The sequence below is a fragment of the Ceratotherium simum genome, chromosome 13 (genome assembly GCF_057802395.1).
Source record: "Ceratotherium simum simum isolate JZ-2026a chromosome 13, ASM5780239v1, whole genome shotgun sequence".
In the NCBI taxonomy this organism is placed as follows: domain Eukaryota; kingdom Metazoa; phylum Chordata; class Mammalia; order Perissodactyla; family Rhinocerotidae; genus Ceratotherium; species Ceratotherium simum.
In genome coordinates, this window is record NC_141912.1 from 10968959 (window position 1) to 10986410 (window position 17452).

Sequence of the window (17452 nt, forward strand, 5' to 3'; positions counted from 1 at the left end):
GCCTAATGGAGAAAACAGCCCCGCACATAAAACCCAGAGAGAAAAAGACCAATGAAATTAAGTAAAGGTGTCAGGGTATATGGTTTCCAGATAACTCTGAGAATTCTTTTCCACTCTATGCAAAATTCTTGTAGAACCAGAGAGACAGCCATGCACTCAAAGGGAACAGCATATGTGCCAGCGATAAAGTATTTGCATATTCGGGGTATAGTAAGAAACACAAACAGGGCCAATCAGTTCAAAACAAAATCTGAGAAAGGAAAGAAAAACAAGGCGAGAGGAACTAATTTTTTTAAGCACTTGCTATGCTAAGCACTGGGCCCGGTCCTTTCTATATACCCGTTCATTTAACTCTCACAACAACCCTATGAGGGAGTTACGATTATTCCCATTTTACAGATGAAGAAACCAAAGCCTAGAGAAGTTCAATAACTTACCAAGGGATGTGCAGAATGGGGAAACAGAACCAGGAGTCAGCCACCCCCCTAGCCCATGCTCTTTTCACAATGCTCATGCTGTCTTCTTGTTTCATAAAAGGGTGGGGATTATATGATTTTCTTTCTTTCTCTAATCACTGATTTAATAAGTGATGAATGTCATTTAATTGATGGGATGCAAGAAGGTGGGTAGAGGCTGGAGTTTCCAGGAGAGCAAAGCTGAAGTGATGGGAGGCAGAATTCACTGTCTTTTTTTTTCTTTCTTTCTTAACTGATTCATTAGTAGAAAAAACTGTGGTGGATAAAACTTCTGAAGCCTACAGTCTGTTAGCAACATCAATGGAATCTTTAACTATGGAAAGTCCCGAATCACAATCAGATTGGAACATATCCAACTCCCCTCATGGTCTGTTCGCAGTGGTTCTCAAAGTGCAGTCCTGGGCCACTTCCCCCAGAACTATCCAAGAAGCTCACTGAAATGCAGATTCCTAGGCCCTGGGCTTAGACTCTCTGGGGGAAAGGCTCAGGAATCTGCATTTCAACTCACCTTCCCTACCTCTCTGGGTGATTCTTATGTTCTCTAAAATTTTAAAACCACACTTTAGTGGTTCAAAACAAGATTCTACTGCCTTCTCTTTTTCTTCTTTAACAGCTTTTAAGGACCATAGCTTAAACTACCAGGCATGTCTAGTTCTGGGTTCACCACCATTTTACAGATAGGAAATTAAAAGAGAAAAATGGGTACAGGGCTATTTAGCAAGTCAGTAGAACTGCTACAATGAGAACTCAAAAAAATATAAAAAGCCCCACCTGATTCCCACTGTACTGGGATTAACTCTTGGGGCCTTGAGTTAAATTGTTAGTATGATTCTCATCCACTGAGAAGATCCCTACACCGAGGGAGATGTTGGCAGAAGCTTTTAAAGCAGCCATTAGCTAGAAGGTTAAAATCACCCCTTAGTAGCCAGGTCATCACCACTATGAAGGAAGGAAGGAAAGAAAGAAGGAAGGAGGAAAGAAAGAAAGGAAGGAAGGGGTGGGTGGAGGGAGAGAAGGAAGGGAGAGAAAAGGGGAGACACTGAGCAAAAGCAAGAGTGAGAGAGTGAGTGTGAGAGTGAGAAAGAGAGAGCAAGGAGGGAGGAAGGGAAGAGAAGAAAAGAAGGAAGGAAGGGGGCAAACTCATTCCCATGGGGGTGGGAGCCGATGGTCCAGTGGACAGGACAGAGGCGGGCAGCCTAGAGAACTAGAGGTACTAAGATGGCGTTGAAGGTGACGTCAGGACATCCTGTACAACACTTGGTGTTCGGCGGGAAGAGCCAGGGTCATTCCCTCCTGCCCTTCCCATCCTTGCCACGTTACCACCTCAGACTCCGACTGCTCGAAGCTCAGCATCCAGCGTTATTTACTCCTTAGCTCTGGTCAAGTCTCCCCCAGGTCTGGCTGCATCCCCTGTAAGGGCCGGCAGAGGTCCTTTTCAGAAGGGGGCTTCCTCCCACAGGAATCACCTACCTTTTGCTAAACATCAAATGTTCCACTGATTTTAGAATTAAACAAACAAGCAAAACATTGAGTTCGAGCACCGCAGGGTAACCCCAGCACCCCAACATCAATTCAAGGGAATGTGTGGTCTAAGTCTCACCTCTCTAAGAGGAGGGAGAGTCAAGGAGCAAATCTACCAATAAAATGGGAAGAAGTCTGAAGTTTTAGACTTTTCAGACTTGGAACTAAAAAGGTTGAGTCTAAAAAGGAAAACATGTCACCTTCCTGCCAAAATAAACTGTGATGAAAGTTTAGACCTGACCACCTTTCAGCCAAGCATTTCCTGTTCTGGCTGCCCCCATCTGCCTCATACTGGCTCAGAGGAGGGAGAGCTATTTTTAAAGTGTAAGCAACCAGGACTAGGAGTGAGAGAAGTTATTTATTTATAGTTACACCTTTTAGCTGTTCTTTTTCCCCTCTGGAGATAGAGGCTGGGTTTGGCTTTTCCTTTGAATCTAAAATCCGTGGGGTAAGAAGGACTTTGAAAGGTCAAGGCGAAGTCTATCGCCTCTAGACAGGGATCATTGTCCTGGCAATACAAGTGAGAAAGCCATTCACCACTTCTTCCGGAATTCCTCCTAACGTACATATACCCAGCTTATGCAACACATGTGCTTTTGAGAAGTGTTTTGTAAAACATATTTTTTGTATAAAAGGTGATTTGAAAATAGTCATGTGTCGCCTAATGACGGGGAGGGGGATGTGTTCTGAGAAATGTGTCGTTAGGTGATTTCATTGTTGTGTGAACATCATAGAGTATGTTTACACAGACCTAGATGGTAGAGCCTACTACACACCTAGGTTACATGGTACTAATCTTATGGGACCACCATCATATATGTGGTCCATTGTTGATGTGAACGTCATTATGCAGTGTATGACTGAACATTTCGTGGTTTTGTTATTTAAGGAATCCAACAGTAAATCACCCCCCAGTTTTTTTTTCCACAGAGAATTACATTATCATACAAATAGATAGTCCCTAATTTACATGGGATTATAAATTCAGGCTTTGTGTTAGATATTCTTGAGGCAGGGCACATGTATAGGTAGTACTCTAAGAGTCAGCATGGTGGTCTAGTGGTTAAGATCTGGTGATGTCACTGCTGCGACTCGGGGTTTGCTTCCCATTCGGGGAACCACACCACCTGTCTGTCGGTTGTCATACTGTGGCGGCTGCGTGTTGCTGTGATGCCACCAGTATATCAAATACCAGCAGCGTCACCCATGATGGACAGGTTTCAGCAGAGCTTCCAGATTAAGACAGACTAGGAAGAAGGACCTGGCCACCGACTTCCAAAAAAATTGGCCATGAAAACCCTATGAATAGCAGTGGAGCATTGTCTGACATAGCCCCGGCAGGTGAGAGGATGGGTTGGGCAGGGTTCTGCTCTGCTATCCACAGGGTCACTAGGAGTCAGAATCAAATTGATGGCACTAACAACAAAAAAGAGTCAACAAGCTCTTTCTGGTATCTAACTGCATCTTTCCTCTCATAATTCAGGGATCTTTTCTTGTTTCATTAAATTATTCCATTCTTAATACCAAACCATGCAGGACCCACTGTAGACCCCTGAATTTGCCAGTAAACAAAAGAGAAAAGCCCTCCCTTGTAATGTTTGCAAAAGCATCATCTTGGTGTTGGCTATTACCCTGGATAAGTTCACTGACATTATTTTCTTCCCAGCACCTATCCCCACCTGACATTACAGTGTTAGCTTCCGTCTCCCCACTATAATGTGCGCATCATGAAGGCTTTGCTCACTCTTTAATTCATCACTGTATCACAAGCACCAAAAATATACTAGATGCTTAAAATTTATTCAATTTACAAATTTCTATTTATCTCCAATTGTTACGGCATTTGGAATTATACAGACTGCTGAAGAGGCCCTCCCTTTTTTTTAACACGATGCCTTCCTAAATATTCTAGCTCCATTATTTTCACCCATTGCCTCAGGCATTATTATAGGGATTACTTGAAGGACAAAAGGACGGCTCCTTTCTAAATTCACTAGTATCTGTAGGTTTCAAATCAGTCAAACTTTAAGAACTTTACAGAACAAGTTGGTTGGCATGACCCACTCCCAGCTTCCCTGCTCCCTCTACTTCTGGTGGGTTCTTTGTGCAGCCAGGCCAATGGGGTCATGATTCAGCTTTTGGTGGAAGGAGTGTCCTTGCTAGATCATTGTGCTTGTATCAAATTTGATGGCTTGTACCACTCAAGGAAGAAATAGAAAAGACAGAAAACTGTTTAAGCATAGAACCTAGGTCTAAAAGCAGACCTATCAGAAAGATGGAGAGAAACAACTTAATGATCCAGTATGACCCAGAATGACACAAGAACTTATAATGGCTTTGGATCAACAGTACTCGGCACATGGTAGGAGTTCAAGAAAGTTTTGCTGACTGATGAGTGGAAAAATGATGCAAAAATAATGCTCGAGCTAGAGTACTAGATATACTTACTTCCTGGAAGTTTCAAATTCTTATTTTGGCAACATTTCTATTGCTCTGAGTGCGATGGAAAAAGATAAGTAGGAACAAAAATCTAGTCAGTCGCTCACTCACCTTTTTACTTAAGTGGGGACCATTCGCCCCCCCAATGCCTCTCTGCACTGATGGTGGTACTTGATACACATCTTGTTCCTGGGTACTATGGCCAGTGGGTACTTGGTAAATTCCCTGATTTTGGTAGGAAGGTGGCACTTGGTAGACGGTGTCTCGAGAAGCACCCTGTGGGTTTGGTACTTGATACAGCTTCTGTTGGCCGAAGGTCTGCTGCATCAGTCCAGGAGCTGGCTGGTCCTGGCTGGAAGAGGTCTCTTGCACAGGGCCAATCAGAAGCTTCACCCGGTTGCCTGGGACAATGCCTTGACGACCATGCAAGGAGCAGAGCCACCATCCTTCCAGTCCTCCTGTGTTCTGCTCTATGACAGTCAGGATGTCTCCCTTGCGAAAGGCCAGTTCCTCAGCACACTCTGGGACATTGTCGTATAAGGCTCTTGCCATAAGATTCTAGGAAGGAAAGAACAGAGGGAAATCACGTTAGAATATTAGCTCAGTCTCTTTAACACCTAAAACCCAGGCTCTTACAGAGAAGCACACTTCCTTGAAGGGAGAAAGAAGAAATCTGAACAATAGCCTGTAAGGAGAAAAACAGATGGTGCAGACAAAAGACAGATACATACGTACTGTGTCTGCCACCAATGACATCAGACTGCCTCCTCGGAAAAGCCTAGAACACCACAAGAGTTCTTTCCTCTGGCAGTAGATGCTGTGCCAAGGAATTATGAGTAGCACTGTTAAAGAGTTAGAGAATTGTTCACTATATAAAACATTTTCTTCTTTTCTTAAAACTAGCTTAAGGAATAAAATATTCCAAGATATTCAGATGTACTATAATGGATATTTCTCAACATTTTCATATATTGGAGGTAAAAAGAGTCAAAGAAAATCCCAATTAACAAACAGCACAAATGGCATTTATATTTGGTGTTAAAATGGAAACAGAAGTACACTTATATATGCCTTGGCAGGGCTTAAAAATTCTCATTCTCAGTTGATCAAGAGGTCCTTGGACGCAGGGAGAATCACAAGCAAGAATTTCTTCCATGACAATCAAGCACGAAGCATACATAGTGTGATAGTAGTCTACATCTCCAGATTTGATGGTGGGGAGCTACAAAGAATTTATCACACGTAGGTAGATGCCATCTCTTTCTCTTTTGGTCTTTTATTCATACCTTTCCTGAGGGTCCCCCTCACCCTGCCACTTTATAACTTACTTCTTGAATCTAGCCATTCACATCAGAAAGGCTATGCCTTCCTCTTTCATGGGCCCAAAACACTTTCTCTCTTTGTATGAAGGTCTGTCTGGCACATTCGGTACTGAGCAGACAGCCAAAGTAGGCATTCAGCAGAGAGTGGGCAGGCAGTACGTGCTGACATTCTTGGAAGCCTTTCAAAGGCTCCGAAGATTTCATTTCTTGGCGTGAGTAATGTTTCGCAGCACGATGGCAGCCATCACCACATGCCTGCTCCTTCCCAGCAGAGTCGTCAGGGAACGTTGTAAATTCATCACAAACACTCGGAAAACTCAGAGGGATCTCTCTGTGCTTCACTCAAGTGTCTGGATGCCCTGAGTCACGGCGACAGTGATTATTTGTGGGAGAAAGAACTGCCGACTGGATGGAGCATGTTTGTGACTTTACTTATTTGTGGAATTTTTGGCAGTTGTTGTTTGGACTTTTGCTCACTGTTTATTTCTCTAGAAATGTGGACGTGATCTTTTAGCCTCATGCTTTTCATTCCTTTATAACTGACATACATTAATCATCTCCTCCTGTACTATAACCACAGGTCTTGTGCCACGTGCTGGTTCTCTGCTATGGAGTGGCCGTGCTATGGAAAGGATCTCCCCTCTGGTTGGTGGTTGGGAAGGGGTACTACATTTACTCTGTTAACCAAGCTCTTCTTGGTACAAGGACTTAACCTGAGGAAAGGAGATAAAGCCATAGATGTCAGTACCCAGGAAGAGTCCTGATGCTTTTTAAGAATAAGGTTGAAGTCCTTGTTCTCGACGGTTTTGAGATCCAGGAAGTGTATGACGTGGACAGGTGAGCGGTAAGAGAAGCTAAAGGGCAACTGAGGGGGTTGTGTTCCAGGTGAAGATTTTACTTAGTATTTATATTCTAGGAAACTTTGTGTTCCTTCTGACAATTGAAAGTTCACATTCATAAAGATAAAATCATGCAGCATTCTATCCTGGTTGGGGAACCATTTAAGGATGTGTCATAATCCTAAAATCTCCTGTTTCTCTTCTTCCATCTTTTGGGTGTTTTGTAATTTAAAAGAAAAGTCATAGAGTTACAGAAGACAAGATTCTGGTCCTTTGTACGAAAATGACCTGAAGGACATTACTCCACCAGAGTTGTATGTGATTATAGAGCAAGGAGAGAGCTGACCACTCTGGTCCCCATCCCTTTCTTTGGGGCCCATGCAACAATTAGGAATGGCTGGTAAGCTAGCCCCAAGATGAAATCAGAAGTCATAGGGTTGGGGCCAGTTCTACAGCAGCTAAGGGTGGATAGCTGTGCAATTATATTGGTGACAAAGAAGGGAACGAAGAGAAACGGAAAAAGGTAGAAAGGCAAAGAACTAGAGACCTACTCAGCATAAATAAGCTGGAGGCATTCGGAGTTGGGTCACTGCCATGGAACTCATGAAGCACTGAAGCAGAGCACCGCACCATGCTTGACTAGTGGCAGAGAGAAAGCCCTGTGTGAGAGTTGTTCTGGATGTTCTTTGTCTCCTGTCCCAGTGACCTTCCCTCCACCTGGTAAACAACATGCTAATGTTTCTAGATGTGCCTCAAGAGCTGCTTCTCTGGGACAACTTTCAAGCCTACTGTCCTTGCTAAGAGAGGAGGCACCGTGGGTGAGTTCCCCTGACTAGTGTCCAAGACTTCCCAGCAGTCCTCCCTACTGTCCACAGAGATTAGGACTGAGAAAGAGAGCTTGGCATGGCTGTTAGTGCAGGCACCCCAGTGCTAGCCTGACACCTCACACAGATAGATATCCTTAGCCTTGGCTGAACAGGAGTGACTTATTTAATACCTGTGCAAGCCACAGAAAGCCAATGTCTATACCCAGCCACTCTCCCAAACAGAAGGTTACAGCTTCAGAGACCTTTAGAGAACACCTGGATCTAACCTGTCTTACAGATGAGGAAACAGGTCTGGGGAGGCCTTCATTTGCCTAAGGCGCTGATGGTGTCAGACAGGAGAAGAGGTCTCTTGGTTGGGGTCTCTTGGTTCAATTCTCTTTCCAGAACTCTAAGCCACCTTAGCTCTCTAAGGTTCCTAGACGTTCTCTAAGCTCACATGTGTTCCTAACTGGGCTCAATTCCATCATACAGAAAAGCTCTGAAGATGAAAATTCTTTTAGTCATGTGTATAGAATAAATACTTTCTTGGGGTCTGGGGTCCTAGCTGTGTGACTGGGGCAGATTACTTCTCCCCTTTGTGCCTTAACTTCTTATCTGTAAAATGAGAATGCAGATAATAGCACCTACCTTAGGGGTTTGCTGTGAGGACTAGTTAATTCAAGTCAAGTACTTTCACATTGCCGGAGACTTAGACAGCTATTACGACTATTTATTTAATTGGCTGGATAGCACTTTGGCTTTGGGCCTCAGTTTACCTCCTCTCAGTTCTCAGTCAAGGCTTGGTCCTATTCGAATGATGCTATTATATATATTTTTATACATATCTGATATTTCTCTCGCTCACAATTACATTTCAAGAGATGTATCTTGAAGCAATATTTCTCTAAATTAATAATGAGTTCTGGTCACTGCAACCTCTTGTCAAGTATTTGTCTACAAATAGCAATAATGAAACTATTGGTTGCATTCAAGAGAACTTCCGAGACAAAATAATAATAATAATATTACTGGACAAATTATGGATAAATCTCATTAGATTCCAGCAGAGTACAATCCATCAGAAAGTAGGAAAAAACATGGGTAAGGACCCCAGCTTTTGAAAATACTTGGTGTGTTGGGGCAAGAGTTCAGCAAAATTAACTATACCCAGAACACAAACCATCTCATTCAAAAGTGGACATGCAACTCATAAATAGGCAAATCAATAGTTAACTACTATGGCTAGGAGAAGGTGGAGGGACCCTCTCTTTCAGTGCAGAGGTATGATTCCTTAAGGCCACAAAGTCAGAAGGTGATTATCTGAATAACTTAGAAAAACCCTGGAGAGGCAGTTTGTCTATTCAAGATCTACTCTTTCTCCCATCCCCCCTGGGATATTTATCTTTAGGGCAGAAAAGATCAACACAGAAACAAACCAAGGAGAGATAAGAGAGCTATGTAATTCTATATCCAGTTGGATGGTTAGCTTGAGAGACTGGCAGTTGGAAATGCAGCTAGAGCTTGGCAAAGCACCCAGTCAGGGCCCAGAAGTTGAAAGCCAGAGGAACTTGAAACAATTATAGTCCAACTCTTTCACTTTACAAATGAGAAAAATGAGGCTCAAGAAGTTAATGATTGGCCAAGTCACCTGGCAAGAAGGTCAAAGAGCTGAGACAAGAATTCAAGCCTCCTGTATCTAGCTCCAGAGCTAGGATAGTATGGAATAAAGTCAAGTACGTCTGCTACAAAAGCTGTGGTTCTAATCAGGATTGGAAATTGGCATTTAGAGTCATAAATCCTATTTGAGGGCACCCTAACATTAGTAGCTTCTAGTACTGATCCCCACCCCAATCTTTCTCTTTTTTCCACCTTTAAAAAAATTTTTTTTATTGAGGTAACATTGGTTTATAACATTATATAAATTTCAAGTGTACATCATTATATTTTGATTTCTGTGTAGATTACATCAAGTTCACCACCCAAAGACTAATTACCATCCATCACCATACACATACACATGTGCCCAGTCACCCCTTTTGCCCTCCTCCCTCCCCCCTTCCTCTCTGGTAACCACCAATCTAATCTCTGTCTCTATGTGTTTGGTTGTTGTTGTTGTTTTTATTTTCTATTTATGAGTGAGATCATATGGTACTTGACTTTCTCCCTCTGACTTATTTCGCTTAGCTTAATACCCAAGGTCCATCCATGTTGTCGCAAACGGCAAGATTTCATCTTTTTTTTATGGCTGAGTAGTATTCCATTGTGTATATATATCACATCTTCTTTATCCATTCATCCCTTGATTGGAACTTAGGTTGCTTCCAAGTCTTGGCTATTGTGAATACTCAATCTTTCTTGAAACTCTCTTTTGGCTTCCATGATACCACTTCCTGGTTCTCCCTCTTCTCTTGTTCTCATGACCACTCATCTTTCTTTTCCTTCAGAGTCTAAAGTTTGTGTTTTTTTTGCCCATCCCTTAAGTGATCATGTTCAAAAGAGATCTCTCCTTTGTGCTTTTCTCCTCTCTATATGCTTGCTCTTTGCAAGAAATCTCATCCAAGCTGATGGTATCTAAACACACACAGACTCAGATCCATAGCTCCAGCCTAGATATCACTTCTGCACACCAGCCCCATATATCCAATTGTCTAGTGGTACCTTCACTTCTGACTCAACAAGTTCAAAAACCTTTCTCCTGCTTTCTCTCTTAGTTAACAGCATGCACACAGCTGCCCAAGAGAGGAGCCTCAGCAGTCTGCTGAGTCTCTTCCCAACCTGAAACCCAATGAACTCGGACCCTACTCTTCTCCTCACCGCCACTCCTAGTTTAGGCCCTCAGCAACCTTTTGGGGGGAATATGGCAATTGCTTCCCAACTGTTTTTCTTGCCTTCAGCCTTTTCCCACCTCAAACCCATCTTCCATATAACCAGAATAGTTATCTTTCCAAAACCTATCAAATTATTTCCCTTTCTAGTTCTCTGTAATAGTATATCTTACAGTATGACTTGTAGTAACCCATTCAAGACTGTGAACTCCTTAAGTTCAGCGAGGCTGTCTTATTCTGATGGCATTTCTAGAACTTTAGCCCAGTGTCTGAAACAAAATATACACTCATTAAATGTTTGCTAACTCAAAATGGATTCTGAACTCTGATTTCCTGGTTCTCTACAGAGAGGGTGAAATTGTTTTCTAAAGAAGTCAGCGAGATATTTGGTTAAAATTTTCAGATGGACACGGGAAGTTGAACTAACTAATGGAACCAAAAAGACCAATGATGTGTCCAAGTCACGTAAGCCACACAGCCAGAGAATGTGTGAGACAGCAAGCAGGAAAGCGCCCGCCCCTCCCTATTAAAACAGGATAATGACGTAGATGGGGAGCCTGAATCTAGTGTCCACACCACTGAGCAAACAGGAAGGCCAAGAGGAGCTGACTACCCCAGCCAGATCAAATACAATGGTCTCTGTAAGAGCCTTTTCTCCCTTCAGTGTAGCAACCTACATCTGGCAGCAGGTGACTGAGCACCATTCATACTTTGCCAGAACATTTGGGTTCTGCTGGTCCTGGTTTCCAAGCTATGCCTGAGGAGTGGGAAGAAAATACAGTACAACTAGCCAGAACAGCGGGTACAGAGAGCTCTAAGTCGCATGACAGCTTCCGCACCATCCCCCACACTTCCCTGACTTTTTTTTTTTTCCCACTGCTATCAGAATGTCAAGAAAACGTATTACTCCTACTGCCAGGGAAACTATCTGCTATTCCAAATACAGAGAGGTGTGACTTGTAATTTCCATGACTATTCATGCTTTTCTTTGGAGAGAAATGAGACACAATGGCTGGTGCGTCACCACACTAAGATTGATAGCATCATCAATGGCCCAACTTCCTCCTATTATTTTTACTTCATTCTATATTTGTCATGCAGGAGCTCCTGCCAAGGCCTCAGGGCCACCACATTCCTAACAACGTGACTTTCCTGTACCCAACCCCCCAAACTTTAGCCTTGGACTCTGGCAGGGTGCGGACGCGCACACACACACACATACACAGGACAGATCCTGAGAAACAGACACAAAAAAGAAGGAAATGGCCATTGTCAAGGAAATCAGTCCTAAAGGAAGCGGCTAAGGGATGAGCATCACCAAGGTCAGTCTCAGGACACACTGGGGAAGAGAAAGAAAGGTTCCTGTGCTTTTGTGCCTGCTGACAAAAATCAGCTTTGGTCTGAGGGCCATCAAATCACTTTGGCTTCCTCTCGCCATCACCTTTAAGATACAGGGGGATGTGGAATTTCCCAAAAGAATCAAACAGCTATAGTCAGAAAACACGGATATCTACAAGTGTCTGGATTTCAATTCTTGGAATACTTGATTTACACCTGGGTTCTTTCATTGGATGATCTGGAATGCTGAATTTTTTAAGAGTTGGATCCTGTGGAATAACTGTTAGGTAGCAGACATGAAGCTTTCATGTTCAGGAATTAGAAGATATGATAAATAGCACATCCAAGTTTTTTCTCAGCAATATTTGTTGGTTGTGATCCAACATACTTTTCATTAAGTGATAACTAGCCACAGAAAGGCAGCAGCAGGATCCTGCTAGGTCCCACTAGTCCCTCGTCATACTTCTAACTCCTGGTGAGGAGTGTCCAACATGTGCCACCAAAGATTCCTCTGGCACCTACACCACATTTTAGCCAATGATTTTCATTCTCTGGAAAGTGCTTCTAAACCCCTAGAAAGCTGACATGAGTATCTTGGACCCTTTCTGAATATTCATGTCATTTACTCTGCCCCAAGTCCTCATGTTTTCTTAGATTTTCCAGCCTTGTGAACTTTAGCTATAGCATTCTCTTCTGAGCATTTCTGAATGGGAGATGCTTTAAGAAATGTGACATTAGACACTTTTTTCCCAAAGGTACTCTTTGACATGCAGCCCTGACATGCACTGTGGGGCTGCACCCGTGCATGGTCTCCTGTAAGGCTCCCAGGTTTGGAAATCTTAACGCCTCTTCCATATTCATCTATTCCTGTTTGATGAGGGATCGTTTAGAACCTAGCATTACTTGGGTGGTTCATATACCAAAATGACACTACTTCTTGAGAGTTAGTGAGAAGATCTGACGCTCATTGCAAATTTGGATATTTGGATCTCAGAAAGAATTTTCGATCTGACCAGATTTGGTAACATCATATGGGCAGCATAGCTGTGAGATTTAAAACGTGTGTCTTCAAATGCTGGATTCCTTTCCTTTCCTGCACTAGAATGAATGCCATCTATTCCCTTTTGATATAAGGTTGACGCAGGACAGAAACATTCATATGCTGGGATTTGTTTAGCACGGAACCAACAAAAGCCTAGAGCAAATCCTTTGTTTCATATGAGAAAAATTACAGATGGGTTGTTAGGCAGGCATCCATGTATGCATACACACGTGTATGTGTGTGACTTCACGTCAACTTCTATTATTTCTTAGTTGTAGAGCATGAATTTGCTGACAGTATTTGAGAAAAATAAATTAGCTTTTCCTCAAGTGCTTTTCCACATGTATAAATAATACATGTGTCATACAATCTCAATTTTCCACTCTTCTGTGGCCTTTGAGATTTTCTTAAGCAACTCCTGAGGGTCTTAAAGAAGGAGGAAGAACCCTAGGTTTCTAGGGGTATTAAAACCAGAAGTCACCCATAGCTTGACCAGAACCAACTAGACTAGAATTTTAGACTAAGAAGGGATCCTAGAGATCATTCTAACCCAATCTTCTTGTTTTACAGCCCAGAGGGTCTCCTATTAGATTAGCAGCAGAGCCAGAACTACATCTGGTTCCTCTCTTAATCTAGGATTGTTTCCACTGGACCAGGATGTGCTTCCTGAGAACCTTCTCCATCTTAGAATTTAGAACTGTTGCTATTAAGCCTTGGAATTTATAAGCATTTGTCCCAGGTTGCCTGGTTTTGATAGATTTAAGTACAATATATTATTGGCAAAGGATCAAAAACATGAGGCAGGCACAAACTCTTTTCTGGGTTCTGTCCCTAGATAAATCTGACAGGCACCATATAATGATGAAGACTTGACACCCACTCACCCAAAAGATAGGTTTTATTAACACTAAAACAACCATCTGGATTCCAGCCAACATTACAGTGTTGGCACCGGATCACATCTATCTGCCTGTCTAGACAAATCCCTCTAATATCCAGGTACTTGGCGAAGCGAAATGAGAACTAAGTTATAAAGGAGCATATACAGGAGACTCCAGTCCACTCTAGTACAGTATGTTTTCCAAAAAGATATCATTTCTCAAAAGTCAAAGCACACAAGTTATAACATCTAATAACGTATTTGAAAGAAGGGAAGAATCTTCTTATTTTTACATTCCCATGTATCTTATCTTCCTGCACCAATATATGCAGCCCTCAGGTACGAAGTTATACCTAAACCCAGCAATACCAATACGTGCACATACTAGCAACCCTCGTCTGTCTCCCAGCCAGAGGCCAGCTATGTAACTTGGATGCCACCGCTCACGGGAACTCTCTTAGATGTCACCTGACCCAGGTTTAATACCTGATTGCTATTATCCCATGAAACTTGTGAGGCCCTCAAAGAGTTTTAAAACAATGGATCCATACACTTGGCCGAGAGGGTGTATACAATCGTATGCTGTCAGCATTGCAACTGCAGGGTTGTCTCAAGAAAGAAACTTTAGGTGCTGCAGCTTCTCAGCTAGAAGAGAGAGAAAAGATGGCAGGAACAAATGGAACAGAAGCAAACCTCAGAATGAAACTGTTCAATGGCTAGATATATAGACAAGCACTTACATGTATATATCATACACCAGTTTAGGAGAATAAAATAGCTTTCTTCAAGGCCCAGTTCTAAATGCATGTTCCATTATTTTATATATATATTTATATACAATAATATACATATATATGCCAGAGAAAGAATTCAGAGAATTAAGGTTGCCTTAGAGATGGTCTGATGGTTTTACATGTGACCAGAGTGAGACTCCATACTTCTTAGTATTTTGTGGTATTCACTTGAACGAATTGAAACTAAGCATATAAGAGGAAGTCTGTTTTTGGTTAGGTCCTGTTACGTTAAGCTCAACCTCAGTCATGATAAAATTATGCCAACAGTTCTATAGTTGTATTTTTGTGCTTCTATCACATAAAACCAGTAAGGCAATTATTTTTAAGCAGAAAGAAGTAGGGGAGATTAGACCAGTGTTTCTTAACTAGGGGGGATTTTGTCCCCCCAAGTGACATTTGGCAATGTTTGGAGACATTTTGGGTTGTTACAATGTGTGTGTGTGTGTCCCTGGTAGCTAGTGGGTAGAGGCCAGGGATGCTGCTAAACATCCTATGATGCACAGGACAGTCTCCCACCACAAAGAACTATCCAGCCCTATATGTCAATAGTGCTGAGGGGGAGAAACCCTGGAGAGAGAATTGGACGCTAAACTGAATTAACAGAGTCCAGTTTCAGTCCTCACATTGTAAGACGAATGACAAGGAAATCACTGCCTTTTGCGCTTCTGTTTCCCCATCTGCAAAATGGGGATCAACATGTTCTTTATAATAATATTATGAGGAGTCATGAAATTATATACGTGAAACCCTGATTTCTTCAGAAGAAAGGATCTCTATAAAATCAAAGCACAGTTATTATTACTGCACTATTATGAGCTCATGAAATTGTGTCTTAAGAACTGGTCTCTTCCCCCTCAAAAATAATTCCTCCGGGAAAAGAAAACAAACCAGAAATGATCTCATCATGATTACACCTGCCACACCAAAAACAGACACAGTTGAGAGAAACTAAATTCTTTCCCTCCAGCAGTGAAGTAAACTGCGTCTGTAATTAAGATCCTAATAAGGGAGGCAGAGGCCTGATGCATACGCTGCAGGCTATGAGGCGCAGAGCTTAAACGCCAGGTTTAAAACAAGAACAACTGAAATACAATCTCCCTCGCCGCTTAACACTCTCAGGTGTTCTCTGCACATGTCCATATTGCACAATGGGCTTTCCTTCATTTCTAAAGATGCCTATTTCTGCAAGGAAAGAAGAAAAAGACCACCTTATTATTTACAAATAAATTTTATTTATGGCTCTATATGAAAAATTTGCCTGAATCCACTTAAGAAAAGCCTCTTAGATAATTTCCTGTCAAAAGCCTGCCATAAGGGAAAAGGGATAACACCCTCGACAGCTGATTGATCTCTGGAGCAGCTCATGTTGATTGTCTAGAGTGACCACGTGTTCCTGAACTTTCTAAGACAGTCCTAGTTTCAAATATCCTTCCCATTGTCAGACCATATGTCCCATTTTTTGGGTTTGTGAAACATGGATACACACCCACAGAAATTATATATATTTTAAACTAAAAATAAAAGATAGGCATGCAAGTATATATCTTGCTAGTGGGTCTGCCTTGGTTGAATTTAGGATCAGGGAGAAAAAAAGATAGGTACTGATAAAAGTCTTCGATTCAGTCAATGGACATGTTCTCTAATTGACAAGATGATCTTTATAAGGAAACAAGATCTATTCCAAGGGCCTCTGGGCCTCTGTGAGATTGTCTACAAGTCCAGCTTCACAGTGACTGGGGTTACTAAGAGAAAGAATGCTGTTGGGATAACTGTATTCCTGATGTTCCCTTCCCTTACCCCCGTTTAAGGGCATGCTCATCGCACTTAGCTCTGAGTGAAAAAGGTTGGAGAATCAGAGAATAACATGGAAGCTCTATCCCAGATGAGCACTCCAGGGAAAGAAGACTTCAAAATTTTGCTACGTCAATGCTGCTGTGATGTATCACAATACTGCTGGTCCACCAACCCATTTCCTGCCAAATTCTAAGTCATACCACAAATGATGCATCGACAAAATTCATCAACAGATTACTGACATGTCCTGTTAGATACTAAAGACTCTGAACTCCAAGAAACGTGGAGTTCAAGAAGTGTCTAGAAACGTCTAGAAGTCCTCTTTATGTCTTCCCAGTGTGCTGGCTTTGCTTGTTATGGCTATTGGGGGTTGAGGGTGGGGGGAATCCTAGCTCATTCTTTCAGAAGAACATAGAGCCTGGGGACAGAGAAGCCTAGATGAGTCCTGAGTTCACCACATCTACTGTAGGAGTGAGGTGCTAAATTAAGGGTAACAATGAGAATCAATGAGATTAAAGCTAATACATCATTACCAAGAGATAGCATAGGATTTCCACATAACTCAAAGAAATTAGGAAAAATGTTAATGACGCATCATACTGTCTAAATACATGTTGTTTTAATAAATAGAAAGGTGATCTGTTCAAATCTTAGCTTTATATGCCTTCTGGTTACTGCAACTTTCTATTGAGCTTCACCAATATTCCTCCCCTCCAACGCACATAACGAGTAAAGAAAAGAATTCAAATTCAAAAGGAGCTATCAAACATTTTTGTGCAAAGTTTGCACTTTTACATATCCATGTAATATTACATAGTCATCACTCAATTTTATTTCTAGTAAGCATAAACATCAACATTCCACATAAGGAATATTTTTGCTAATATCTTATAACTATTCTCTTGACATATTAGAAATATCAGGAGGAATTCTCACTTGCAACATACACACCAAGATCTGCAAAGGAATAAGATACCTCCAAATCAATGGACCCAGCCTTTGAATAAGGATCTTGAACTACCTACTTAAACACCATTTAGCACCATTAATGGCTGGGGAGGAGGTTGGGGGCAAAGGGACTAGCTCTTTTTTTTTAAGAATAAACTGGTATTTGGTGTTCATGATGGGGCCCAGGCATATGTATTTGAAAACATTCCACTGGCAATTTTAATATCTCCATGATCAGATGCCCCACCCCCACCTCAACCATGAAAAATCACTATCACACACATCACTACTCATATTTTCTGGAGTGCCTGTTCCATCTTCCTCAAAGTATGTGCCTCAATTCACCTAGATCGCGTTGTTTACTAAAACTACCTCCTAAAAGAATCACTTTTTCCAGTGGAGGGTGCAAAAGGTCACCAACAAGGCCA

The 17452-nt window shown here is 42.0% G+C and overlaps 1 protein-coding gene across 4 annotated transcripts in view; it reads right to left on the reverse strand.

The window, feature by feature from the left end:
• The window catches only part of NEDD9 (neural precursor cell expressed, developmentally down-regulated 9), a 176071-nt gene that overhangs the window by 22202 nt on the left and 136417 nt on the right, over positions 1-17452 (reverse strand). For all 4 annotated transcript variants that reach the window (XM_014788748.2, XM_087438001.1, XM_004432121.3 and 1 more), the window contains one exon: positions 4548-4994. In XM_014788748.2, coding sequence (XP_014644234.1) covers positions 4548-4994 — 447 coding nt within the window. The remainder of the gene's footprint in view (positions 1-4547; positions 4995-17452) is intronic.